The sequence below is a fragment of the Zeugodacus cucurbitae genome, chromosome 3 (assembly GCF_028554725.1).
Source record: "Zeugodacus cucurbitae isolate PBARC_wt_2022May chromosome 3, idZeuCucr1.2, whole genome shotgun sequence".
NCBI lineage: Eukaryota > Metazoa > Arthropoda > Insecta > Diptera > Tephritidae > Zeugodacus > Zeugodacus cucurbitae.
In genome coordinates this window covers 72,822,824-72,850,773 of record NC_071668.1, presented here as the reverse complement: position 1 = coordinate 72,850,773, position 27,950 = coordinate 72,822,824, and the positions used below count along the sequence as shown (strand labels likewise).

Genomic DNA, 27,950 nt, shown 5'->3' with positions numbered 1-27,950 from the left:
ATAGAAATCTCAAGTTGCTTTTGATGCTTTTGACATGTAGTATCGACCGAATCTTGAGTGTGGGAACTTTTTTTTATTATTAAAAGAAGAAACTACATAGAATTATTTGGTGTGTCTAGTAAATAAGAGGATTTGATTTCAAATCATACACCACTGTTTGTTCGAACATAATCTATTTTAAGCACGACATGCGATGACTCTTGACTTATTGCTATACATGAGTATATAGTAGACCATAATAAGATTTGTTTACGCGTGCGTGTGGTGAGAGATTGACTATAAAATAGTTTCTCAGAACAGTTTTCTGAAATAATAAAGACATTTCAATAATCTCTAGTTCAATCTGTGTGAATCTGTGGGTTTTTTTAATTAATACATACCGAGGAATTGAAAGATTTAGATTACTCAACACTGTAGAGACAGTAGATAGCTTGTAGCGATATTTGGTAGACTGTTATTGATGAAGAACTTTTTAACTGATTGAAAATTGACTTATTGCAAAACTAAACTGTCGCTTAAGACTGTGCTGAGATTGAAGAGAGATCTTTACTTTTTGGTTTAATTAGTTATATTGGGAGATATTTATTTCTGCCTCATTCAGTCACTCTTATTCAGACCTCACACATTTTACTTAATTTGATCGACATTTCTAATTCGAAATGCAACCAACTGATTTTTTTTGAAGCATTTCGTATTCTTACTAATTGTAGCTTGGGTTCCGGAGTTTACTTTGTAGAAGCAGTATTCTTTCAGCAGTGAAACTAACTTTTTCGAAATCTTATTATCTTATATTGATTTCTGCGTTCGTATACTTAGTTAAACTTTCGGAATAGCGAATTGCAACCGCATGAGCCAATATCAGCTAGTACTGACTTCATACCTAAGTTAGTAATACCAAATGTCAGTGAGAGTAATGGAGTTTCGTGAACCGTTATCAGCTTTACGAGGTGGGTGAGACCAGATAACAAGCACCGCGCTTCGCTGATGTAATACGAGTATACCTGGCGAGGATCGTCTTATCGGTGATATGTTTGCAGTGACGTAGGTAGGTTGCTGGCGATTAGCACAAGTTACCTGTCCATGGCTTATCATTACACCGTGCTGTGGCGACCTGTTGGAGTTCAGTTCTGCGCTGGCAATAAAGTGCAGCGGTTGGTTGGTGCGCTTAAGACTTATATCGAGTATAAAGGGTGAATAGTGGGTGTCAGTCAACGGTTGGGTACTTAATTTTGAAAAAATTAATTGCAAAAAAAAATAAAAAAAAAATTTATTGCAAACGGAAAATAATTATTTAAAATTTACTATAAAAAATTTAAACATTTTGAAATGTTTTGGAAAACCAATTTACTGTTGTTGTTGGCGTTGTTAAGCGCTACGCAGGCGCGTAATTTGCCACGCTCGGATGGAAAAAGTGATGCGGCTAAAAAACACCTTGGGAATTGATGGAAGCGCCGATGGCTAGCGCCTCTTTACGTCTTTTCAATGGAAGTTGGATTAATGGTAAAGCGTTATTTTTATGTTTACCATAAAATTGTCTGTTAATTAGCATTAGCGATTGGTAATTGTTGACTGAAATTCAATTTATTTTACACGAACACTTAGGTTACAAAATTCGAGTTAAACTTATTAAAGTCTTCTATATGCGTGTAATTTTTAATGCTATCTAATTCAAAAATCTTATCTATGTCCTTGAGAATGTACTCTTAAACATTTGGAAAAGTCTTATTAAACTTTATTATATGTCCCAATTTTTAACAATACATATACATATATATTTGATATAAGTGACCTGGTCTAAGGTAAGGGGCTTAGGTGTCAAAAAATCAATTTTCACTTTCTAGTTGATTCGGATGGAAGATGAGATTATTTTTCACGTGATAGAATCCAAAAAGTCATAACTTGTTGGAAAGTTCCATAAAAATGTAGATTATTAGATTAGTATTAGAGTAAACGTCACTTCTTCAGTGTTACTTTTTTAAATGTTCCACACTAGCAACTTACACGATGAACTTTAATAATATTCCGACCAAAAACAACACTTACTGGACGTCCTTGAAGCCTCTGGAAAGGAGAACAATTAATGAGATAACGAGAAACTGACGAAACGAGTTGTTTATTTTTAACAGCTGTTCCCCAGAAAACTAGTTTTCGCACGTTAGCTCCCTTTTCGTAGACCAGGTCACATATATCTACTCTACACCATTTACTAGGTTACTTATATAGATATTACAATTACACTGAGAGAAACTGAAATGTTCGCGTATTTTAAAGACAAAAATTACTGAAATAAGACTATATAAAAGAGTTTTAAAAAATAAAAACAAAATTTATCGAGTTCCTTGAAGTCATTCAGGATTCACACTGGATTAGTTAGCGTTCACTGTTATTTCTCTAGTCCGCTATAATTTATTAGGTTTCAGCTTTATTATTTTCAAAATTAAAAAATGGACCTATCTACTCTTATAGCCTTTTCGCACAGCCAAATTAATTTAATACATTAAGATTATAATTGAGAAACAGGTTTCTACCTTTCTCACAGCTATACGGCTACTCGATCGCTGGTAGTAAAATAAGATTATACTTTTGTATGTGAAATCTGTCTAAATCAGCGCTTTAATCGAGCAAATGCTGGTTAATTGATCAATTATCCTGTGTGAAAAGGCTATCATGGTCTAGAGTTGATTGTAGGTTAATAATATTCAATTATATTGAATTACTTGATCTTTAAGGAAATGTAATTATATATTTAAAAAAATTTTTTTTTTTAATAAAATTTAATACTTTTAACACAATCAAATTAGCAGCGAGTTTAAACATTTTTTTATAAGCTTAACTTTCGAATTATTAAAAATCCAATCGAACAGCTATTAGTGGTTACTTCGTAGTTTTCACGCTTGATATAATGATATTTATTTATAAAAAAATAATAATGCAAAAATCTGATCTTTTTTAGCGACCTAGAACTCCTATTTTAAATAGAACAGAGAAAAATTATAAATAGATACAAAATATTGAGTATTTAAACAAAATTTTGACAATATGGTAACTCCGACTGTATGAAGACCATTCTGTCGGTGAAATCTTGAGTTACTCTCTTCATCAATGCAGGTATGATAGTAATATGAGTTCAGTTGCTGCTGGTTTATCAATATAGATCACTAAATTTACGTATTCTCGAGTCAAAGTCCGTCCCATCAGTTGCTATATAGTTCTTGCCGTCATTTTGTGAACTTGGGTGCGATTCCTAGGCCCTCATGTCTGACTCAACATTAATTTATAGGCTTTGAAAAACAGCTGAATATATATCCGTTAGGAAAAATGTTTTCTTTCAATCTATTAAAATTTTGGAAGAGATTCAAAACTTATTAAACTATTGGTTTACTAAGTGACAAGAGGCTTTTGACCACGTACTTTCGGTTCAACTTTGTAGTTCACTTGTTACACAACCTCTTATCGACACCTTATAAATACCTTATAGTCAAATTGTCAAAAGAAAGTGTTACGAGTTCCAACTGTGTATCGAGCCCTTAAACAGTATTAATTTGATTCTGATAATTAAATCTTTTAAAAATTTTTAAATACTATCCCAACATTCTCTTCCTTCTCTCTGTATAATACCTCTTTCTTGTTCTTAATCTCATCGATTCCTCAGATGCCGAATTCACCTATAGAGCAGATGATGGTATTCTCTATAAATATAATGTGGCCACGCTGAGTCGTGCCTTGATGTTGCCACCAGAAATTTTCGTAAGTTTTGTGTGAATATGATTAGAACACACAGATATAAATATATCAATTTTTCTTCTTCACTCACAGGAAGCATATCCACCGGATCTTTCAATCACTTTCTCGCCAGATAACACCAAATTGCTTATATGTTACGATGTCGAACAAAAGTTTAGGCATTCGGTGGTCGCTAAATACTCGTTGCTGGATATTGAGACGAGGTAAATTTATACTTATATATATAATAATATGGTAAATAACTTACAACTTGACGGGCAGAATTGAGACGAAAATTCATAATGGCGAGAAGCTACAGTTCTGTGATTGGTCGCCGTCAAAGAATCGTCTCTCCTACATCTATGAAAACAATGTGCACGTACACTATGAAGATGATACCGAGTTGCAGCTTACTACTGATGGTATTACTGGCGTCATTTACAACGGCATACCCGATTGGGTGTACGAGGAGGAGGTGCTCGCCAGCGGTAGCGCCATGTGGTGGTCTAAGGATGGCGCACATTTGATCAGCGGCTATTTCAATGACGTCGATGTGAAGACTTACAAATATCAAGTCTACCAAGATGCCTATGCAAACAACTCGTTGCTTGGGGACCAATATCCAGTAGAACTCGATTTGAAATATCCCAAAGCGGGCACTCCTAATCCAGTTGTGGGCCTACGCCTATTCAACATAGATACCAAACAATTAGTGCCCGTGAATATTACCGCGCCAGTGGATGTGGTAACGGCCGATCATATCATACAAACCGTTGTATGGATCGATAGTGGACGTGTTTTGTTGGTTTGGCTGAACCGTCGTCAGAATTTGGCTTCGCTGCAGGAATGCACTGTGACCGGTGTGTGCCGTGAGGTGACACAGTTGAGCGAGCCCTCTGGTTGGATTATCATTACCTCACTGAAGTGTGAGGCCACCTACTGTACATTCACCTATTGGATTGACGATTGGCTGCAAATGTGGAAGTTGGACTTGGCTACAGGCAAGAATCAATGGCAAGCTCGTGGTAATTTTACGGTGGCAAATGTTTACTTCTACGATGAGGCTGCCGATGAGCTGTAAGTGTTTTAATGCTTTTCGAGGCCTGCAGTGTTTACTAAAAGTTATCCATTTCTTCTCTAGGTACTACCAAGCCACTTTGGAAAATGAACCCTACCAAGTACACGTCTTCCGTAACAATAAATGCTTAAGTTGTGACTTGCGCGATCCGGACAATAATGTGTGTAGCTCTGCTGACGCCTTGTTCAGCTCAAACAATACTTACTATATTTTGAATTGTAATGGACCGGGACCTGCTGTTATACGTATTTATGAGACAAAGGTAATACTAATATAGAAGTATTAGAACCATGACTTTTTGGTGGATTTCGTCGTCGATCGAAGTAGTACATCAACATTTCCATTAAGGAACTGGTTCTTTTTGGAATCTCTTGCTTGCTTTTAATTATGTTTTACAATTGCGGACCAGAGGGCTCTGGAAACTTGATATCTTGAGCTCTCTTGTACCTGAAAGACCTATTTCTATGTCTTATCTTTTTATTACTTTAAATTTCTATTTTAGACTCAACGTTTACTCTCTGTCTGGGAAGATAACAACTATTTCCGCAAAAAATTCGCCAACAAACAGTTTCCAACTACTATTTATTTGAATATACCGCTGGCTGATGGTTCCTTTGCCGCAGCTAAAATAGAGTTCCCACCTAATTTGGACAAATCCAAAAAATATCCAATGATTGTATACGTTTACGGCGGTCCAAACTCAGTACGCATCGCGAGCGCCTTCAGCAGCGGCTACAACTTATTTCTGACTACAAAACGTGAGGTCATCTATACGTTCATCGATGGACGTGGTACCGGCTATAAGGGCAAGAAATTACTATTCAGCGTCAATAATAATTTGGGTGAATTTGAGGCACAAGATCAAATCTATGTAACAAAATATCTGCAGACCCAGTACTCTTTTATCGATAGCGAACGTGTCGGCATTTGGGGTTGGAGTTACGGCGGTTATATGACGCTCAAAACACTGGAGTATGATGCGAATAATGTATTCCAGTGTGGTGTGAGTGTGGCGCCAGTTACCTCATGGTTGTACTATGGTGAGTATTGTGGTTGGAGTGAGGTTTGCTGACATACATAATTCTTGATTTCATCATAGATACCATCTATACTGAACGTTATATGGGCTTGCCAACTGAGGACGACAATTTGGATGGCTATCTGAAGAGTAGTGTATTCCATAATATAGACACTTTCAAAATTCACGATCTCCTGCTGATTCACGGCACAGCCGATGATAATGTGCACTATCAGAAGTCCCTATTGTTTGCCAAGCAACTGCAAGCTGCCGATATTTTGTTCGAGCAAATGGTAAGTTGTAATTCTTCTCCATATAATCGTAATATTTACCAACTAATTTTTGTGCTATTATTTTTTTTAGTCCTACCCCGATGAAAGTCACTCAATTAGCAGATTTTTACCTCATGTCTACAACACAGTTGACAACTTCTTTATCAATTGCCTCAATTTACATGTTCAAAATGAAGATGAGAGCGATGATGTGAAGAGTAATTGATTTAAATATAAGACTGAATGTTCCATGACCTGATTGTTCATTCGAGTAAGCAGTAGATTTTACTTTTTACAATAAAAGTTGTTCCAAAGAATTCGGAATGTTTTGAAATTGTGCGTTTTTGCATTATTTTATCAGTATTCTTAAAGTAGTAAAGCTAATATTTAACAAAAAAAATATTTTTTTTTTCGAAACCCTATTTTGTAAATAAACCTCTTATATTAGAAAATATTTCATCGTTAGAACACTACTTATATATTCAAAGCACGGTGGTACAATTGTTACTTTATATATTTATATATATATATAATTTTTACCTACAAATAGTCCAAATATGACTTTCAGAATAGCGAATGATCCACGACAACTTTCCATTGCAACCATATGAGATAATATCAGCTAGTTCTGACTTCATACATATGCTAGAAAATCCAATGTTAGTGAGAGTAATGGAGTTTTGCGAGCCGCTCTCAGGCTTTACGAGTTGAGCGAGACCCGATAACAAGCACTACGCTCCGCTGATGTAATACGAGTATACCTGGCGGATATCGTGAGTTTTAGTGCCACAATCGCTCGCTTATCGGCGATCCGTTCACTGTGACGTAGGCAATATTATGTGAGCGTTGCCCCTGGCGATGAGCACAAGTTGCCTGATCATGGCTTATCAATACACCGTGCTGTGGCGACCTATTGGAGCTCAGTTGAGCGCTGGCAGTCAAGTGCAGCGGTTGTGTGGTGCGCTTAAGGCTTGTACCGAGTACAAAACGTGAATAGTGGGTGTCAGTCAACGGCCGGGTTTACTCGCTACCGCTAGTACAGTTGTATGTAGGCGGGATTGCTTGCGTGCGACTTGCATAATAATTGATTTGTTTTTATTGCTCATTTACATGAAAACCATACAATAAGAGTTCAGTGACGTGTGCGCGCACTTCATTTAGTGATTTATATTTTTATTTTGGGTTAATTGCAAAAAAAAAATAAAAAATTTATTGCAAACGGCATATAATTAATTAAAATTTATGATAAAAAATTGAAATATTTTGAAATGTTTTGGAAAACGAATTTACTGTTGTTATTGGCTTTGATAAGTGCAACGCAGGCGCGTAATTTGCCACGCTCGGATGCAACAAGCGATGCGAATAAAAAAACACCTTGGGAATTGACGGAAGCGCTCTCAGCCGGCGGTTCTTTACGTGGTTTCAATGGAAGTTGGATTAATGGTAAAGCGATATTTTTATGTTTACAATGAATTGTCTGTTAATTAGCATGAGCGAGTAGTAATTTTATGTTGATTGAAAAACAGAATATATTGGAATTTCCGCCTCAAAACGCTTCAACTTATTCTACTAACACTTTGGGTTATAGAATTCGAGATAAATTCACTAGAGTCTTCTAAACGCGTGTAACTTTTAATGCTATCTAGCTCTAAAATCTTATCACTACTTTTGAGAATCTAATCTGTCAATTGCGGACAGCGTTATATTTCAAATTGTGTGTATGCTATAATTTTCAACAATTCTCAACTTATTTATTGGTCAATAAAACCTTATCAATACGTGCATTAATGTTTCACACAATGTTCAAACTATTTTTAATAACGATCTCCAAAACATTTTGAAAATTCCTACAAAATTATAATATGATTATTTGAATATATATTTGAGTATCGGATTATAATTACCACCGACTTCATACGTTATACATCTGAATATATATTTTATATACATATATACATATATTTGTATGTATGTATATATATTTCAGCGCTGCACCATTTTTAACGGTTTTACCAAAACGAGTTGTGCTCGTGCAGCGCTTTCGCTTGCACAAATTGATATTTTTTCTTTAATGGTGATCTTGACATTTAGCTTGGCTGACATTCGCTCAATTTAACCTGATTAATTTTCATGGTGAAATGCGTTGGTGTACTAGACTTGGGTCATTAAATAATGTGGACAATGCTTTGTTAGACATTAGCTAATACTAATGCTATAATAGGGCATATGTAGAGATAAAAAATATATAAAGTTATTAAAATGCAAAAATTACAATGAGAGAAACAGCACTGTTTGTGTATAATGAATAAAATTGCAAATGACAGAAATATTATTGTAAAATAAGAAGTTTTCACTTCAAAAATGAGTTAAAAATGAATAAAAAGTTTTGACCGACTCCTTCAAAACATTTCGGGTCCACACTGGATTAGTTAGCGTTTACTGTAGTATCTACAGGTCAGCCATAATTCGCATCAGCTATTAAATTTGAAAAAAATGTTTTATCTACTCTTGAAGCCTTTTCGCACTGCCAAATTAATTGAATACATTAAGATTATAATTGAGAAACCAGTTTTTTCCTTTACCTACTACTAGATCGCTGGTAGTAAAATAAGATAATTCTTTTGTATGGGAAATCGATCTAAATCAGCGCTTTAATTGAGCAAAGGCTGGTTAATTGAACAATTCTCCTGTGCGAAAAGGCTATTATGGTCTTGAGTTAATTATATATTAATAATATTCAATTATTTTGAACTACTTGATCTGTAAAGAAATTTTAATATTTTTTATTTTTGAATAAAATGTCATGCCTTTTTTAAAAACTATAAGATTAGCAGCGATTATTGCCAATTTTTTATAGTTTTATCTTTCCGATCATCAAAAATTATATCGACCAACTATTGGTCGTTTTTGCAGATGCTTATTGCTCACGCTTGGAAAAATAATAACTTTCGGAACTACTCTCAGTTAGTTAATGGTATAATGAGATTTATTTATAAAAAATATATAATGCATAATTGTTAACTAGGTCACACTAGCTATATTAATTTGGCGAATAAGTTTGTAATTATTGAAACGAAATTTATTATAGGCTGTTCTTTTGTAAAGATGCAGAGAACTTTTATTTCAAATTTTCAAACAACAATAGAAAGATTTTCGGGAATATACACTTAGTTACCAATCTTGAGCCACATTTCTATGTTGATCAACAATACCCACACAAATTAGTCTAACGGAGTCAAATCTCATGACATAGGCCGGTTTGCAGACGCATTTAGTGATATAATTCAGTCACAACAAGTTCGACACAAAAAATAATGATTCTTGTTCCTATATACTGAGTAGTAGTTCTCCTTGCTTTCTCGTTGGAACCATTTAGAACTTATAAGATGGAAATGAATGCGAACCCAAAAGCCGTGAATTGTGTGCACTGACAACTGACGAATTTTAAATATTATCTTATATCTCCCTTTCGCTTTTTTACTCTCTATTCAATGCTTTATAAAAAGTGTTGCAGTCATCGGATTTAGTTCAAATATGCGCCGTTTCGTTCGATATATGTTTCCATCTAGACGGCAAGTTCATAATCCCCCCCTCGTAGAAGCTCCTCTCCTTATTTGCGAAGAACATGGACAGTCACTTTTCACAAGCCCTTTTTGAGTTCAACTTTACACCACCAAGGGCGTTCGCCATGGACAGGAACAGGTGGTAATCACTTAGCACTATGTCCGGGCTATATGGTGGATGCGATAAAGCCTCCCATCCGAGCTCCCGTAGCTTCTGACGAGTCAGAAACGAAGTGTGTGGTCTGGCGTTGTCCTGGTGGAACACTACACCCTCCCTGTGCTCCAAGCGGTCCAGTTGTTCGCAGTAGGTAGTAGAATTAAGCGTCTGGCCATATGGGAGCAGCTCATAGTGGATGATTTCCTCCAATCCCACCAAACACACAGCAAACCCTTCCTGGCCGTCAATCTCGGCTTGACCACTGTTTGGGACGATTCACCGGCCTTCGACCACGACCGTTTTCGCTTGATATTGTCACATGTGATCCATTTTTCGTTGCCAGTCACCATTAGTTTCAAAAGTGGGTCGGGTTCGTTCCGTTTCAGCTGCATATCGCAGGCGTTAATTCGGTCCAGAACGACTTTTTGCTTCAATTCATGCGGCACCCAAACATCAAGCTTTTTTGTATATCCAGCCTTCCGCAGATGGTTTAAAATGGTTTGGTGACTAACTCCCATCACCTGAGCGTTATCACGAGATGCCACATGCCAGTCTAACTCGATGTTTTCCATGTTTTGATCGGTATTTGTCGTCACAGGTTTTCCCCGACTGGCTTATCCTTGGTGTCGTTTTCACCCAATCTGAATCGTTGAAATCATTCCTTCGCAATTCGAAGTCATAGAGTACCATCCGACAAAACATCATTAATTAAAAGCACAAATAAAAATAGGATATTTGTTACGTACCCTAGCTCCTATTACTTCTCTTGTTATGCAACCTCTTATGGAGAAATTATAAATTTCTTCTCGTGATTTTTTAATCATAAATCAAAAGTATTTGTGACGTATTGATTAGTGCATTGCGATTAACTTGAAATTTCCAGAGAAAGCTTTTTAGTAGTTAAAGATTTATTGTAGGACTTTAGAGTCTTTAGATTAGATGTGGGTAATTTTATTTTATTGAAGAAGAATGGTATATGGCAAAATATATGATGACAGAATGACGTTTATTAGAGGAAGAATTAATTATAATTAAAGTGGAACTAAATAAGATGACATCAAAGATCGAGTCCGTTTATATTAACACAAGATCTTTCTACTGTTGATATTTTATGTAATATCCCTCTTCTTAATTCTTTACCTTATCGTTTCCTCAATATTTCAGATGTCGAATTTGCGTACAGAGCAGCTGACGGTTACCTCTATAAATATAATGTGGCCACGCTAAGTCGTGCCTTGATTTTGCCACCAGCCATTTTTGTAAGTATCAAGTGAAGATGATTATAAACAATAAATATAAATCTTTCCTTTTCCTTTTTTCCTAGGAAGTATACCCACCAGATCTGACGATCACTTTCTCCCCAGATAACACCAAATTGCTCATACGTTACGATGTCGAACAACAGTTTAGGCATTCAGTGATTGCTAAATACTCGTTGCTGGATATAGACACGAGGTAAATTGCTGCTTATAAACTAATTTATTTAATGGCACACAAATTTACGCCTATACTTGTAGGACTGAGACGAAAATCCATAATGGCGAAAAGCTGCAGTTCTGCAGTTGGTCGCCGTCGAAGAATCGTCTAGCCTACATCTATGAAAACAATGTGCACGTACACTATGAAGATGATACCGAGTTGCAGCTTACTACTGATGGTATCACAGGTATTGTTTACAACGGTATACCCGATTGGGTGTACGAGGAGGAGGTACTCTCTAGCGGTAGCGCCATGTGGTGGTCTAAGGATGGTACACATTTGATCAGCGGCTATTTCAATGATGTCGATGTGAAGACTTTCAAATATCAAGTCTACGAAGATAAATATGTGAACAACTCGTTGCTGGAGTACCAATATCCGGTAGAACTCGATTTGAAGTATCCCAAGGCGGGCACACCCAATCCAGTTGTGGGCCTACGTCTATTCAACATAGATACCAAACAATTAGTGCCCGTGAATATTACCGCGCCAGTGGATGTGGTAACGGCCGATCATATCATACAAAACGTTGTGTGGATTGATAGTGGACGTGTTTTGTTGGTTTGGCTGAACCGTCGTCAGAATTTGGCTTCGCTGCAGGAATGCACTGTGACCGGTGTGTGCCGTGAGGTGACACAGTTGAGCGAGCCCTCTGGTTGGATTATGATTAGCACACCAAAGTGTGAGGCCACATACTGTACATTCACCTATTGGATTGATGATTGGCTGCAAGTGTGGAAGTTGGACTTGGCCACAGGCAAGAATCAATGGCAAACTCGTGGTAATATTACGGTGTTGAATGCTTACTTCTACGACGAGGCTGCCGATGAGCTGTAAGTGTTTTATTGGTCGACGATGACTGCTGTGCATACTAAGCGTTGTGAATTTTTCTCTCTAGCTACTACCAAGCCACCTTGAAGAATGAACCCTTCCAAATGCATGTCTTCCGCAACAATGAATGCTTAAGTTGTGAATTGCGTGATCTGGACAATGACGTGTGTCGCTCTGCTGGCGCCTCCTTCAGTTCCAACCGCACATATTACATTTTGAATTGTAATGGACCTGGACCTGCTGTTATACGTATTTTTGAGACAAAGGTAATTGTGACAAAGAAGGCTTAGAACCACCACCGTCTTGTATATATCCATCATCACTTTCGTTAAGGAACTGGTTCTTCTTGGTACCCTTGCTTGCTTTTAATTTATTTTCACAATTGTGGAGAGGGCTCTAGACAACTTCGGTTGTGAAATTCATCTCCTTTGGAAGAACAGACTCGATGATTTTGTCGATTACTGTATATATATATATATTGGTTAGGTTAGGCCTTCATGAATGCCCGTACCCGTCTTATATCGATCAACCGCATTGTAATTAGATTAGTAATGAGGTTGAACTATTTATTTATTTCACCGAACAATTAAATTGAGATCCAAGTCTTCCCAAATATTAAATTTATTATTTTGTGGTAGATATCTTGGGAGTTAGAGCTATCTTGTGGTTGTAAGGCCTATTTCTATATATTATGCTTTTTATTACTTTCAATCTCTATTTTCTATTTCAGACTAAACGTGAACTTTCTGTTTGGGAAGATAACAACTATTTCCACAAAAAGTTCGCCAACAAAGAGTTTCCAAATAATACTTATTTGAATGTACCGCTGGCTGATGGTTCCTTTGCCGCGGTGAAACTGCAATTCCCACCTAATTTGGACAAGTCCAAAAAATATCCAATGATTGTGAATGTTTACGGCGGTCCGAACTCAGTGCGCGTCACGAGCGGCTTCGGCACCGGTTACAACTTGTTTGTGACTACAAATCGCGAGGTCATCTATGCGCTCATCGATGGACGTGGTACCGGCAATAAGGGCAAGAATTTACTATTCAGCGTCAATAATAATTTGGGCGACTTGGAGGCACAAGATCAAATCTATGTAACCAAATATCTGCAGACCCAATACTCTTTCATCGATAGCGAACGTGTCGGCATTTGGGGTTGGAGTTACGGTGGTTATATGACGCTCAAAACACTGGAGTATGATGCGAATAATGTGTTCCAGTGTGGTGTGAGTGTGGCGCCAGTTACCTCATGGTTGTACTATGGTGAGTATTGTGGTTGGAGTGAGGTTTGCTGACATACATAATTCTTGATTTCATCATAGATACCATCTATACTGAACGTTATATGGGCTTGCCAACTGAGGACGATAATTTGGATGGTTATCTGCAGAGTAGTGTGTTCCGAGATATTAGCACTTTCAATATTCACGATCTCCTGCTGATCCACGGCACAGCCGATGATAATGTGCACTATCAGAACTCGCTGTTGTTTGCCAAGCAACTGCAAGCTGCCAACATTTTGTTCGAGGAAATGGTTAGTAGTGCACTTTGTTCTCAATATAGACTTAACTAATCTCGCTTATGTTTCGTGCTATTCTCTTTTCAGTCCTACACCGATGAAAACCACTCAATTGGCAGCTTTTTACCTCATGTCTACAATACGATTGACAACTTCTTTATCAGTTGCCTCAATTTACATGTTAAAGATGACGATGAGAGCGATGATGAGAAGAGTAATTGATTTAAATATAAGACTGGATGTTCCATGACCAGATTGTTCATACGAGTAAGCAGCAGAAGTATTAGTTAGTCAATATTTTTCAATTACTTTTCACAATAAAATTTATTCCAAAGAACTTGGAAGGTTTTGAAATTGTGTGTTTTGGTTTTAATTTGGACTTTCATTGATTATATGGTTGTTAAACGTGAAAAAGCTGTGATAAATACTCTACAGATTAGGTTGATGTAATACTTAATCGATTAAGTGAATATACTATGGGTCCATGAATATACCGACATTCCTTTAAAACAAGTTTTAAAATAGGGTATGATATATCTTGAAGTTGAACTCAAATAATTTGGAGATACTACTGTTAGACCTTCGGTTTGCTGCAGAGTTTTATAATTATCAGAATTCTAACTTGGGATCAGATAAATCTGTATCCTTAAAAGTACTATAATGAGATGTTAGATTAGTTAGATTGTGAGACGAAAAAGAAGCCTACCATGATTGAAACTTCTAACAAACTGTAGAACTGTAGTCGATCGGATAGACAATCAGTTATTCTAGGAATATCATTCTGACTAGATATCGATGAGATGTTTGGGTTCCTGTATAATTTTTAAATACATTATTTTTTATTTTCATGAATATATGTCAGTCTGGAAGCGCTACTTTTATTGTAGTTTGATAATTCGTTGAGGTTTTCTAGGCGATAAATGTTCTGGAAAAGTATTAGCGAATAATGTTTTTGTATGAATGTGAGAATCTAAGAACAACACAATTCCCTGAAAGTATTCGAGGATTCTTGAAAACTCGTATGTTATAATGTTTTATAAGACCTCTGACTTAATGGGATTAAAGCCTATTTCATCCGATGAGACGGCACTAGGAGTTTTCGAGAGAAAGGTTTTGCGGAAGATTTATGGTCCCTTAAACATTGGCAACGGCGAATACCGCAGACGATGGAACGATGAGCTGTATGAGTTATTCGACGACATAGACATAGTCCAGCGAATAAAAAGACAGCGGCTACGCTGGCTAGGTCATGTTGTTCGAATGGATGAAAGTGCTCCAGCTCTGAAAGTATTCGATGCAGTACCCGTTGGTGGAAGCCAAGGAAAAGGGAGACCTCCACTCCGATGGAAGGACCAGATGGAGAGGGACCTGGCTTCGCTTGGTATAACCAATTGGCGGCAAACTGCCAGAAGGAGGGATACGTGGCGCGCTGTTGTGGACTCGGCTATAACCGCGTAAGCGGTGTCTACGCCAGTCAAGAAGAAAAAGAAAGCCAATTTCTAATGGTTGAAACTATATACTATATGTATATTCGAGGAAGATTTGAGCACTTGTCTTCAAAGATTTGACTATGCAAGTTTTGAGTGTCTCACCGGAGATTCTATTTCTTATAGGGTTGCCACCATTGTTCTATGTATAAATAAATATATATTTGCTTCATTTTAAACACATTTATGTCATTTAATGAAATTTTCCAATGAAATCCTTCACATTTCTGTTTTTTGCTGCAAAGCACTTTTCCACCACCACTTCTGCATTCATTTGTTGCATGTTGGCATTTATGTAACAAAAACTTGTAATCCTGCTGGTTAACTGATGGATTTAGTTTTGCCATTGTATGGCCATTGAGGCAAACGATTTTTCAAAGTCACATCAAAGTCAAACTGAACTGGTGGTGAAAAGAGTTAATAACGTTTCCGGTGGTGTATTACTAGGCATTGGAAAAATACAGTTATACATATGTATGTATGATCGGCAAATATATATATATATATATATGAAAAATCTGCAATTTAATACATTCAATGAAATAAAATCGTTGCACTTATATAAACTATGTAGTGTTGCAAAAGAAGATGTCATTGTGCTGTCTACCGTGCTTCCATGCTTACTGTAATCTCTATTCTTTGTTGTTGTTGCTGATTGTTGCACTTGTGCACTAATCTTAGAGCTCCTGCAGTTATTATTTCTTTATATGTTGGAGGATATATATTAATATATATCAATAACCTTAGACATCTTCTCGGTTGGCATATCTTACAGTTCCCTTCATGTCCTTGATCTTAACCCTTGATTGACTTGCTTTATTTGTGAGCTTCTTACACAATCTATTGGCATGTGCTGTTGCAATATTTTACACTACATAGTTCAATTGTTCTTTTGTTGTTAACTTTATGATTGTGCTGACCTTTTGCTGTTGCTGTTGTTGTTATTGTTATTGTTTTTCTTTTGTGGTGTGTGCGCTGTAAAGTACTTGTAGTGTTGTCGTCGTCGTCGTCGTCGTCTCAGCACCAATAAGACATAACACTTGGCAAAGTTTTTCAATATCAAGTTCAAGTAAAAACAAAAATAAACACAATCATTGAACGCTTTGCTAACTAAGCGGGAGCGGTGAGGAGTGTTTGGGGAGAAGGAAGGTAGATTAGTGCGACGTCAATGCGTGTATGTGGTATATCCGCCTACATGTATTGAAAAGCAACAATGGAAGATTTCATAAAAGAAATCAATTTCAAAAGTTGGAACTTGAAATGGATGAATTTATGAAATGGTCCAAATTTAATGTTAGAATGAGTAACTATAACCAGTTAATACTTATAGAAAATGAACTCCTCAGAGTGCAGAGACCGAATTTTTGCGAGAGATGCCGAAGATCCAGAAACATGTAAAGGTTGTATATGCCTCCCAGGTTAGGTTAGGTAGGCAGTTCTCTGCAAAGATAGAAGTTCTCACTTAGAGAGCCTGGCGCTGTCCATTGTGGTACCAATAAAACTCCCTGTGGATCAAAGACCTTTAAGATTCAGCAAACCGCTTGGAATCTGGCAAAAGCTGGACAATGCAGTAGGAAATGCTTAGATGATTCCGTCTCGCCTTCCTCCATACAGCTTTGGCAACTTGCATCTGCCACGATCCCAAGTCTAACCGCATGGGTACCCATTAGTACACTCATGATGGCGGCGAGATGGACCTTGCCCAGAGAAAACAGTTGAAAGGACCCACAGAGGGCCAAAAAGACCTCGCCACTGCACAAGTACTGGTAGTTGACCAGCGTTTGACGAGCTCATGCGTAGTCTGCATGTCCAGCGCTCTTGCGCAGGCGGACCATGGACTACCAATGCCTCCCAACTCTTATAAAATTCAATAGAAGTCTTCTTCTGGATTAAAATCCTCCTGATTGCCAGTGAAAACTGTAAATATATGAAGTGGTTTTTGGCATAATATTTTAAACTCTATCTTTCTTGACTACTCCAAGAGAAGGGTTAATGCTTTTAGCAATCAGAGGTTTATCGGTATATTGAGCATACTTTAAAGACTGTTCTGGGAAGTTACGAATAAAATGTGGACAACGCATGAAATGACCACAACTCTGCAAACTATTGTATAATTTCAAATTTTCCAGAGTTTCTCTGTTTTTAACATATTTAATATTTATCTGTTCGATAATATACTAAAAGACCAGAGTTGAGACAAATTTTGATTGTTTCGAAACGATGCAAATTTCACCTAAGAACCAACAATGGTTCTCAAATTTAGCGTACAAAATTTGCATTTTAATTTTTCTGGTCACCTTCTTTCTGAGAATAATCTACCGCCTACCCTCATCAATGCGCTTGCGTACAGAGAACGAAAATCTTGACACAAAAACAAATTTAAGGCTGCCACATTGTTTAATTAACATGTTGAGTTGAAGTTTTGGGCATTTTGGAGAAATTTTGAGTGTCAATGTTTTCACGACTTTTTTCAAATTTAATATCGAATCCGTTTCTAAAATTTTTTTTATTTATTATATACAAATAACCTTATTTATTCATAATAAGAATATTTAATGACTTTGTTTAATCTGTGGGTCGAAAGTGTCTAAAACAACAAAATTAATGGAAATATCTGAGCTCAATATACGAGGTGTGTTCAAAAAATAACGGGAATTTGCAAGTTTGGAGATTTCAATTGTCAACATGTTTTTATTGATTTTCAGGTATATTCATTGTTTATTTTGTCCGTAGCAACCTTTAAGTTTAGACCTGTTTTGAGGAGCTCTGACGTTTTTCGTTTGGTAAAAGCTCACACTTGATGGCTTGTTCGTGAATTTTTGACCAAAAACAATTCTGTAAAGATGCCGCAGCCTCCAAATTCGCCAGACATGACTTGGTGAGACTTTTTCCTAAAATGGAGAGAACCTTAAAGGACTGTCATTTTAAAAGCATACGAAAAATCCTTGATAGCGCCAAAGGCTTTCCCAAAAATCCAGTTTGAGAAAATTGGAAGAAGCGAATATCGAATACTATTTAAAAGCCAACAACATTAATGTAGACGAATCAATAAATATTGAATAAAAAACGAAAATTTTCGTCATTTTTTGAACACGCCTTGTATATTAATTTCTCCATTCAATATTACATAATATTAAGTCTACAACTTTGCTTCCGCCTTTTTTTTTTGTATATTTAAGGCTTTTTCTTGTATAGAAACGGTTACAAAATCTTATTCAAAATATTGGCCGTCGCTAGCTACTACTTTTGACCATCTTTCTGGCAGCATGCGTTTTCCGTGCAAATGTCGAGAATTCGGCTCAAAAAGTGACATTTTCAGTTGAGAATAAGTTTGGGATGCAAACAGATCTCTACAAATATTTTGTTGGGTTAATGTTGACACAAATGTCCAAGATCGATATAAAACAATTTTATCGATTTAATCGACCAGCCAGTGCTTGACCCTAGAGACATGTATTGGAAAACGGCGGAAGCAAAGATGTAGACCAATAAATAAAGACGAACTGTGATTTATTACAAATTCCTCCTTTCGTATATACATAATTCGTTATTTTACCTCATTTCCACGTTTCATATTTTTGTTAAATTAATAAATATATTATTATTATATTTTTATTAATTTTTTCACGATAAAAAAATGTCTTTTAAAGACTTTAAAATACCATACTTTTCTTTTTTTATATGTTTTCAACAATCTGGCAAGTCCGTGACCAATGTAAACAACGATGTAAACAAACACACGTACAAGGCAAGGTGAGTGCAAAAAGTGATTGCAAATTTAAAAACACAACAAAAATCTAATGAGAGCACACGCGTCTAACCGGCATCGAAGAGCGCCTACAAAAACAAAAGCCGAACAAACCACCAAATTGTAAATACAAAAACAACAATGTTGAATGAAAGCAGCACAACAACGTCAACGTCACTTTATAGTTCAAGTTCAGCAGTGAAGCAATTACAAAAAGAAATGTGTACAACAAATGGCGATAAATAAGAAAAGCGTCGTGCGTGGAAAAGAGCGCTGAACACGTGAACAACAGTGGCGCCAAAACCTGCCTCAACATCAGTGCAGCGACAAGTGGAGCGATGGACCGCAGTGTGTACTCGGCCTCAACAGAAGTGGGCGCTGTGATGTGGGGTCGCACTGTTGTCGGCGGTGCCTACAGAGCTGATACAGTATGCTTTATTAGTTGTAATGAGTGAGATGTGTAACATTGACAGAGCGCTGTTAGCAGCTGGGAACTCTGCTAAAGTTAACAGCGCACTGTTGTTATAATGTTATTGCTTCGCTTGCCGGGCACTTATTCGGCCGCACATGCAACAGAAGTTGCTATCATTTCATAGCGAGCGGACGTATACAACGGTATATTCGTTACGAAATGTGCGCGCATTTACCGTTTAAAGGTGAGAGAGTTTAAGTGAGTTTGTTTGTCAGAGTGTAAAGTGTTTGTTTGTATGAAATAGTTTATTTTATATGCGCGCGTTTCTAGTCAACATTAACGGTGAATTTGTAGAGTAAATACGGAATTATGAATTATTGTGCATTTTGGAAATTGAAAATAAGCAGGTGTTAGTGAATGAAATTACTGTTTTGTGCATAAACAAATAACGATAAACGAAGGGAAATAAACAGAAAGTAAAAAAAAAAAATAAAAACAATTTTTGAGAAAAATGAAAAGACTGCCAAAAATTTATATTTTTGCGAAGATTTCCTTTGTGTTTTGGAAATAATGTAAATAAAGAAAACTAGTGTTACATATGTATGGATAATCGGTGGAATTTTCTATTGGCAGCTGTATAATATTACGGTGAATTTGCAGCGGAAGTCTCGAATTTTATTTTTAAAATTTAAATGAAAAAAAATTATATGAGAAATACATTTAAGGCTTTTCAATGAATGTGCGTACATTTAATAGTGAATTTCAGTTTAAATAAATTGTTGTATTTTTGATAGTGAAATAAAACATTAAAAAAAATTTTACCAAGAGAATTTTTAATAAAAAATTTTAAATAATTAAATAAAAAAATGGTTCAATTAAAAAAGTAAGAAAAATTATATTTTAATTATTTTCATTGAAAAAAAAAATAACTTTTATTTAGTAAAAAAAATGTAAAAAACAATAGTGGCATATATAACAGAAATTTTCATGGAAATTCAATAGCTTTCTATAAATTTCGTAAATTAAAAAAAAAAACATACAATCTGATACAGTAAAATTTCAATATACACCACTAGTGATAATGGTTCCAATAATAATTTAAAATTTTTCTATTTTTTTTTAATATTTTTAAAAATTTTGTTAAATTATTATTTTTTTATTTTTTATTTTAAAAGAAAATATAAATGATTATTATTCTTAATTTTTTATTTCATTTTTTTAAAATAATTTTTTTTATTTGGAATGGCAGAATGGCAAAACTCTTCGAAAAAAGATATTAATTTATGATAATATTTAATATTACATTTTATTTAATTTTGAACAATATTTTTTTTGAAATTTAATTTTTTTAATTTTAAAAAAGAATAGCAAAATTCTTCGAAAAAGAAAAAAAATATGATGATTATTATTCTTAATTTTGTAGCGAAATTTATTGCATATTTTCAGGCGTCTAGTTGGTGCTTTATCGTTTTCAACTTACCATGTGCCCTTATGTATAATTCTCAAACGGTTAATGAAATCACTAATAAGTTCTCTCAGCTGTCATCTAGGGCATTCTTATCGGCACTGACTGGCTCACTTTAAAAGAAACTTACTTCGACAGACTTTAATCATATTCGAATTTGAATTAAAAAATGTTTCTTATATATCATTTTTCGATATTTAAAAAATTTTTAAAAATTAAAAATAATTAAAAAAAAAACATTTGAAAATTTAAAATTTTTACTTAAAAAAAAATCATAAAAAATTGCAAAAAAATAATTTGTGAAAAAAAATTATTATTAGTATTTTTATATACAATTTTTTCTACTGCATTGGTTTTTTATATGTTATGTTTATTATATTATATTTTTTACATTTAATTTTTTTAATATTTTTGTTTTTCAATTTTAAAAAAGAATTCCACAAACTTTACCAAAAAATAAATAAATTATAAATAATATAATATTTCATTTATTATTTAACTTTTTACAGAAGTGAAGTCCAATAAACACTTTATGCGATGTGAAAACAAAATTTAAGTTTTCTACCAAAAAATCGAAAACATTAAATGTGATTAAATAACACTTTTGTGAGAGTTAAAAAAATACAAAAAAAACAGGTTGAAAAAAGCTCAAAAAAGCACTACCAGAAGCAAAAAAAAAAGGATTTTCACGTGCACAACAAAGGTCAAAGTAGCAATAAGCGCTCAAAAAATAAGTGGAGCAGAAAGTAAAAGAGCAAATCAAGTCGTTTAAATGCAAAGTGTACAACCAGAAAAAAATATATGTATACATATTAAATAAGTATCACAAAAGCAACTTTGAAAATAAGCAGCTATAAGTTCCTTTCGAACAAAAAAAGAGTATACGAAAAAATTAAAGAACTACCCTTTCAGCTTTTTAAAACGATTTTTAAACAGTAACAATATTGCCTGCTTTTAGGCGCACATTACAATAATAATAAATACTTAATAGCTTACGCCCCTCACAAATAAGCGCTCCATAATGCTTTGAGTATACTTGTAGCGTTTTAAATTTACGAAATCGAGAAGTGAACTGTCGTAGCGTATAAGTGGTGTAAGTGTGACAGTGAAACTTTCAGACAACATTAAAGTTGGTGAATCATTAAAGTGTGCAGCAGAGCTTGACATTACGAGTTGCCGACAGCACTAGTAAGCAAAAGTGCATAAGTGTTTATAAGAACTAAAGTGACCCAAAGTGATAAAAAAAGGTGAGTAAAAGTGCAAGTGACAAGTGAAAAGTGAAGCGGGTATCGAATTAAGATTTAAGTGCAAAATGTGAAAATAATCAAATTAAAAAAAAATATTTCAATTTTTAATCCAAAGTTTACTTAAAGTCAAAGTGTTTAGAGAAAAAATACAATTCCTTGTATGATTCCAACTTTAACGCATGAAAACATGTGTCTCCTTATGTAAGAACTACTTATTTGAATCAACAAATCCAAATAAGCTGCAGCGCATATCCTTTTACCCCGAGTCACAAAACACACATGTGCATCAATACCAATAATAAAAGTAATCCAAATAAAATCGCAACTAGATTGTAAGTGAAAGAAGACATTACATGATAAATAACAACTGATCCAGTGTGTGTTAACTGCTTGTAAACAAGCTTATAGCTTTACGCGGCAGCAAAAGCGCCAGTAGTATCAGCATCAGTTGTGGTAAAGTACATTCTGGACAAACAAACGAAAATAGTATTAAATGTGTCTCGCTTTAAGGATGCGCCTTTATTTTTGGAAATCTTAGAAGGTAAGTGAGATTTATGACTTTCTTCTGTATTTATATATTATAAATATGTTTATATATATATGACACACATGCATGTAGTACAAGCTATGGAAGTAATTTGAGCAAATCACTCAACGAAAATTATTGTAAAAATAAAGGGCTCGTTAGATAGACCGTGTGCCATCGATCGGAACAAGTGGTAGTGGTAGATGGAGCAACGTCTGGAGAATTCGGCGGGTGGGGTAAGATCTCCCATTTCAGCGTCTCCAAATATTTTTTTACCACTTTTGCGACGTGAGGCCGAGCATTGTCATGCTGAAGAATGACTTTATCGTATCTTTCCTCGTACTGTGGCCGTTTTTCCTTTAGTGCTCGGCTCAAACGCATCAATTGCGTTCGGTATCGATCTCCTGTGATGGTTTCAGTCGAGTAATGCTTCCAATTCAGCATCTTCGAAAATCTTCTCTCTTCCACCACCAAATGTCCAAGATCGATATAAAACGATTTAATCGATTTAAACGACCATTGCTTGACCCTAGAGATATCTATTGGAAAACGGCGAAAGCAATATCAATTTATGTTATCGAAAATATTTAACTGTAACGGTAAAAGTAAATTTATGTCAGAATATGACTCTTACTAAGCTATTTTCATTCTTAGAGATCTTCTCCGTTTTATACCATGCTCAGGAAGTGTTCTTTACGAACGTTCTACGGAATCAGACCCGAAAAGGTGTTCTCAGAAACATCAAACATTTTCTGTTATATTTCAACAGATTTTTACGAGTTTTGTTCTCTGATGATGAAGTAATTATTGGAATTTTGTAATTACTTCATAAATTCTAGTATATCTTCAGGAACTTTATTTTATGATACTGTTCCTTCACTCAACATCTCGAGATTCGACTTTCTTACTCAGAATAACTTTGCTTACTTTCCCTCTTTGGAGCTATGCATCGCTTTAATCATTCTCAGCTTCGTAATCTAGAGTAATGTCTGGAACTGTAAAATAGTTATAAAATTTTTTCACAAAATGGCGACTACCCAATAAAATAAACATTTTTCTAGCACTTTTTTTACTTTTTCGAATTTAAAAAAATTGAATTTGGAGATGAAGCTAGATCCAGTGATAGAGACGCCTATATAAAAGTCCCTCCAAATATTTAAGTTAATTAGGTCTAATAGTACTTGAGAAATTGTTTCGAGAAAATCTCATTTAAAACTTCGTCGCGTCAAGCCGAGTCAGTTTGTATGCCGCCAAAAAATACGTGATTCTCCAAAATTTGAAATTTTTTTATTTCTACATCAGGATTATTCTGAAGACGCTCTCTGTGACTCAGTGTATAAAATGATAAAATCAATAAATTATTTGATGACCATGAAAATTCTATAGATTATTTCGACTTATAACTGACTAATATATACTTATAAACAACAAAGTTAATAAGTTGAATTCAATACGAGAGATTTTTCAGATACATCTTTAAAGTGGCATAACTGCTTTCTTCAAATTTTTGTTTTAAAAAATTTATTTTTTAAAATTTAATGTGACATTAATGTCAAAATCCATATTTTTTATTAAGCAATAAATATTTATTGGTTAATGGCTACAGATATAAATTAAAATATATTTTTAAATTTCTCAATACTCGCTAACGCATAGCGAATCGAAGACTGATAATATATAACTTAATATTACAGATTTTAGTACAACTTTTATTCAAACAATAAGCATCACTATGAGCTTAACCTCAAATGAATTACATTATTTGAATTCTCCATTTTTCATAAAAACTTTTCGTCATTATTTCGGATATCAGAAAAAGTAGTCAAATGTATTGTGTATATACATATTTTACGAGTTTACCTTGAGTATTTTTTTTCTTATTTCACAACCTTGACTTTATTTACCTCAACAACAAGTCACACTTAATGTACGCCGCTGTAATAATATACCAATTTGGCCGTGGAAGCATCTGGCAGTCAGCAGGTCTACAGAAAAAAGGATGCCATAAAATAGCGCTTTTATTACATATGCGCATGGGACACTTTTCGAATATCATATTGGCGCATTACTTAACGAAGTACGATAACGGCGCACATTACACGTAGGTGCACAAATGATGAGATGCTTATAAAAAAGAGAGAACTCGAAAAAAAGCTTCTTTATATTCCAGGTAATAATGTGCTTGAGTGTGAGAGAGTGTGTGCTTATGAAATTCAATAGCACTTTTGTTAAACGCGAATTTGTAAGAAAAGCAATGAACCGCAAGCGGGCATAATAAATTGCGCCGCTAACGATATACAATGCTGATGAGCGCTTACCTTAGATGCCGTTTAACTAGCGCTCCAGCAAAAAGGTAGCAAATGTGTATGTGTGGGTGGGAGAGCTTGTGGAGTACCTTTACCTTTATGATAAAATAGCAATAAAGTTAGTAAAGTAAACGAAAGCAAAAAGGAATATCCGCAGATAAAAATCTAGGATAGAAATTTAAAATACTGTTGCGCACTTTTAGGCGCTTTAACTATTTCCTTAGCGAGCACAATATAAAATCGCCGTGTAAGCAAAACTGAAGGCTAGCAAAACTAAAAGCAGACAAGCAAACTAAATTGTATTAAAAAACCCTACACACACGCATTTCAATTTAAAAGTCAACTAAAATGGCCTCCTATCGCTCCTAAAAGTATACTACAGCTTGTTATTTTGCTCCCTCAGCTCAGTAATATCCCCCACAAATGTCAAGCGTGCAGGTTTCACTGCAAATAAAGTTGGCTTCTAGCTATCAATTTGCCTTCTTCATGACGCTGCAATACCGTGTGCGATTGTGATAACAAAGCAATGCTAGTGAAATTGAAAAGTTTGTCAATAAGACATACGTACGAGTATATCTAGTCCCAGGCGCGTGCGTGTGGCGAAAGCGCAGAAAAAAATCAATCAGCTCTATGTAAAATGCAGGACACCTGCTGAGTTGTGAATAAATTACAATTTTTTTCTGTCTATTTCAAGCTTAGTTTGAATGAATACAAATTGCGGCATCTGTTTTCGTGGCAGTAAAAGGCTGTGTAGGGAGTGTTTTGAATTTGCAATTGTCGGGTATGAATGTGGGAAATTTGTTATTAAAATGAAGCTAAATATTTGAACTAGGTGAGGGTCTGTTGAAATTGGACATAGTTTTGTAGCACCATTAACTTTCACAAGGATAAGTTAGTTGCTTAGTTTCTATGCAATAAATTATTTAGTGCGAATATTAGTATCGGATTAAAGCGTTTTTATATATTACCACAGACGTTTTAAGGGGTTATATATGTTGAGGTGCGGGAAAATGGGGAAAATTTTGATTTTCTGTAGGGGTATGTAACAATATTTTTATTGAATACTTGGTCTACGTCTTGCCTTGTACAATGTCTAATCTGTAAAATCATTGTCAAAGTTATGACATTATATGCAAAATTTTTCAAAAAGGCTTGCCGTGACTACGATTTTAGTCCATCAGCTCAACTGATAACATAAAACCAAAACAATTTCGTTAGTATGGGGACTTGTGGTGGAACATTGATTTGAAAATTTAAATGAAAAAATGAAAACGTTCAAGGACACGGGAAATAAATTACGAACAACTCTTTCAGCAATCCACGTCACCGCAACAACGTTTTCGGAAAAACATGATTTCGAGATAATTGTGTCAAAAGTTTCAAGTACACTTTTGTCTAATCTAGCGGAGAAGGAAGCAAAACGCTATAACTTCGCTTTTGCAGCTTAAATCTCTAACTCTCTCTCTAGAGATAACATTCTTAAGAACGTATACTTTAAGAAGAACGAATAAAAACATTTTCGATTTTTTGACCGACTTCAACATACATAGCCCCTTAATTTTTTTTTATAAATTTAAGCACCTGTGAAAATGATTTTTTCGTATAAGTTGAGTGTATATATATATCTAAATTTCGTTCATAGCTTTATTGAACTATAATTATCATTAGGTTTATGGATGTTAGAGTCGAATGTTTTCTATAAAAAACTTTAATTTTTGTAGTTTCAAGCTAAATCCAGTTAAGTTGGTTGCACTTTTTGATCTCCTAAAGGCAGTCCCGGAGCTATTTTTAAGCTATTTCGATGATTTATATGAATACTCCAATATATATTTTATTTCCAAAGTTCTCTTCTATTTTCAGTATCCCTTCCTTTCGCCTATATATTCTAAATTTTTTATAAGGTAACGTTAGTCTAATCACTATCTTTATGGGGATATTCTGGTGTAGAGGCATGAATTTCAAATCTATTTTGAAGTATCGTAAAAAAGCAATAGTTTTGCTATTTATTTCTTTAGACTTTATTTATTAACATTACAAAAATAGCGAAAAAAATAAAAATTAGCAGTTGATGAAGTGGGGGGTCTCAAAAATTGACATGTGGTCATATCCACGGTTTCAACTTTCCTAGCAGTTTAAAAAACAAACAAAAACAGATTAATAATTTAGAGTAATGTCGCAATGGCTGTAATTATAGAAAAGTATATAAATTGTTTCCCCAAATTGGAGACTAACCGAAAAAAAATGTTAACATATTTTTTTGCTTTTTTTGAATTGAAAATAATTTAAAATTTAAATTTGTTGATTAGTCGAGTTCCAGTTATAGGGAGGTCTATAAAGAAAAAATGTCCAAAAATTTCATGTAAATCGGAGAAATCGTTTTCAAACATACTGTTTCGAGACAAAACGCATTTAAACTTTCGTCGCGTCAAGTCGAGCCAGAAAAATACCTGTATCTCCAAAAATAATTTGTAATTTGAAAAATCCTAATATTCTTAAATAATAAAAATAAAAAAAAGAACTAAAATCCTTTTTTTTTATTTCTTGCCCTGGGGTATTCTTAAGGCACTCCCTCATTTTTTGATGACCATGAATTATCTATAGGTTATTTCGACTTATAACTGACTAATATATACTTATACATGTCTACTACATAAGAAGAGAAGAAGAGTTTCTTTACAAATGAATACAAGCACCCTTGTTAGGTTTTCACTCCTTACTCATTCACCACTAACATGTTCTCAAAGGGGGTCTTTCCATACAAACGATTTCTTTTTCACGAAATCACACATAAGCCTGAACATCGTAAAACCAAAACTACAACCTCATTACAATAATGAACGAATAGTTAGATATTGAAACGAAAAAATAAATAAATGAATATCGAAATGTGTGGCATACACTCGCGGTTTAATATATTCTATATATAGACACATGTTACCACTCGTCGCTATTAAACTTTAACCCGAACGTAAATTGCGCTCATGAATTATGTAAAACACACGCAATGTGATGCCATTTGTATGGGAGTATATTTGTACAACACGAGTTTGTACGTGTTTTTTTCTACATTTACATAGCGCATAACTCATTCCTGTGGCTTGGAAAACAAGAAAA

At 34.8% G+C, this 27,950-nt stretch overlaps 3 protein-coding genes across 3 annotated transcripts in view; all 3 read left to right on the top strand.

Moving 5' to 3' along the window:
• Nucleotides 1–1,110: 1,110 nt before the first annotated feature.
• Nucleotides 1,111–6,408, top strand: LOC105215936 (venom dipeptidyl peptidase 4-like). The gene is given in 9 exon segments (XM_029042676.2): nucleotides 1,111–1,420; nucleotides 1,423–1,500; nucleotides 3,653–3,747; nucleotides 3,817–3,947; nucleotides 4,006–4,800; nucleotides 4,865–5,063; nucleotides 5,304–5,841; nucleotides 5,901–6,112; nucleotides 6,183–6,408. Coding segments are annotated over 9 exon segments (2,277 nt in total). The 5' UTR covers nucleotides 1,111–1,326; the 3' UTR covers nucleotides 6,318–6,408.
• Nucleotides 6,409–7,003: 595 nt separating this feature from the next.
• LOC105215899 (venom dipeptidyl peptidase 4) lies at nucleotides 7,004–13,999 on the top strand. Its single transcript, XM_011190090.3, has 8 exons — nucleotides 7,004–7,534; nucleotides 10,976–11,070; nucleotides 11,136–11,266; nucleotides 11,329–12,123; nucleotides 12,189–12,387; nucleotides 12,852–13,389; nucleotides 13,449–13,660; nucleotides 13,733–13,999. Exons 1-8 carry the CDS (start codon nucleotides 7,360–7,362, stop codon nucleotides 13,865–13,867), a joined length of 2,280 nt encoding a protein of 759 aa, XP_011188392.2. The 5' UTR covers nucleotides 7,004–7,359; the 3' UTR covers nucleotides 13,868–13,999.
• Nucleotides 14,000–19,470: 5,471 nt separating this feature from the next.
• Nucleotides 19,471–27,950, top strand: part of LOC114804412 (uncharacterized) — a 109,566-nt gene continuing 101,086 nt past the window's right edge. Inside the window, exons 1-2 of the mRNA XM_054227443.1 lie at nucleotides 19,471–19,634; nucleotides 21,267–22,545. The gene's annotated coding sequence lies outside the window, so the exon portion shown is untranslated. The remainder of the gene's footprint in view (nucleotides 19,635–21,266; nucleotides 22,546–27,950) is intronic.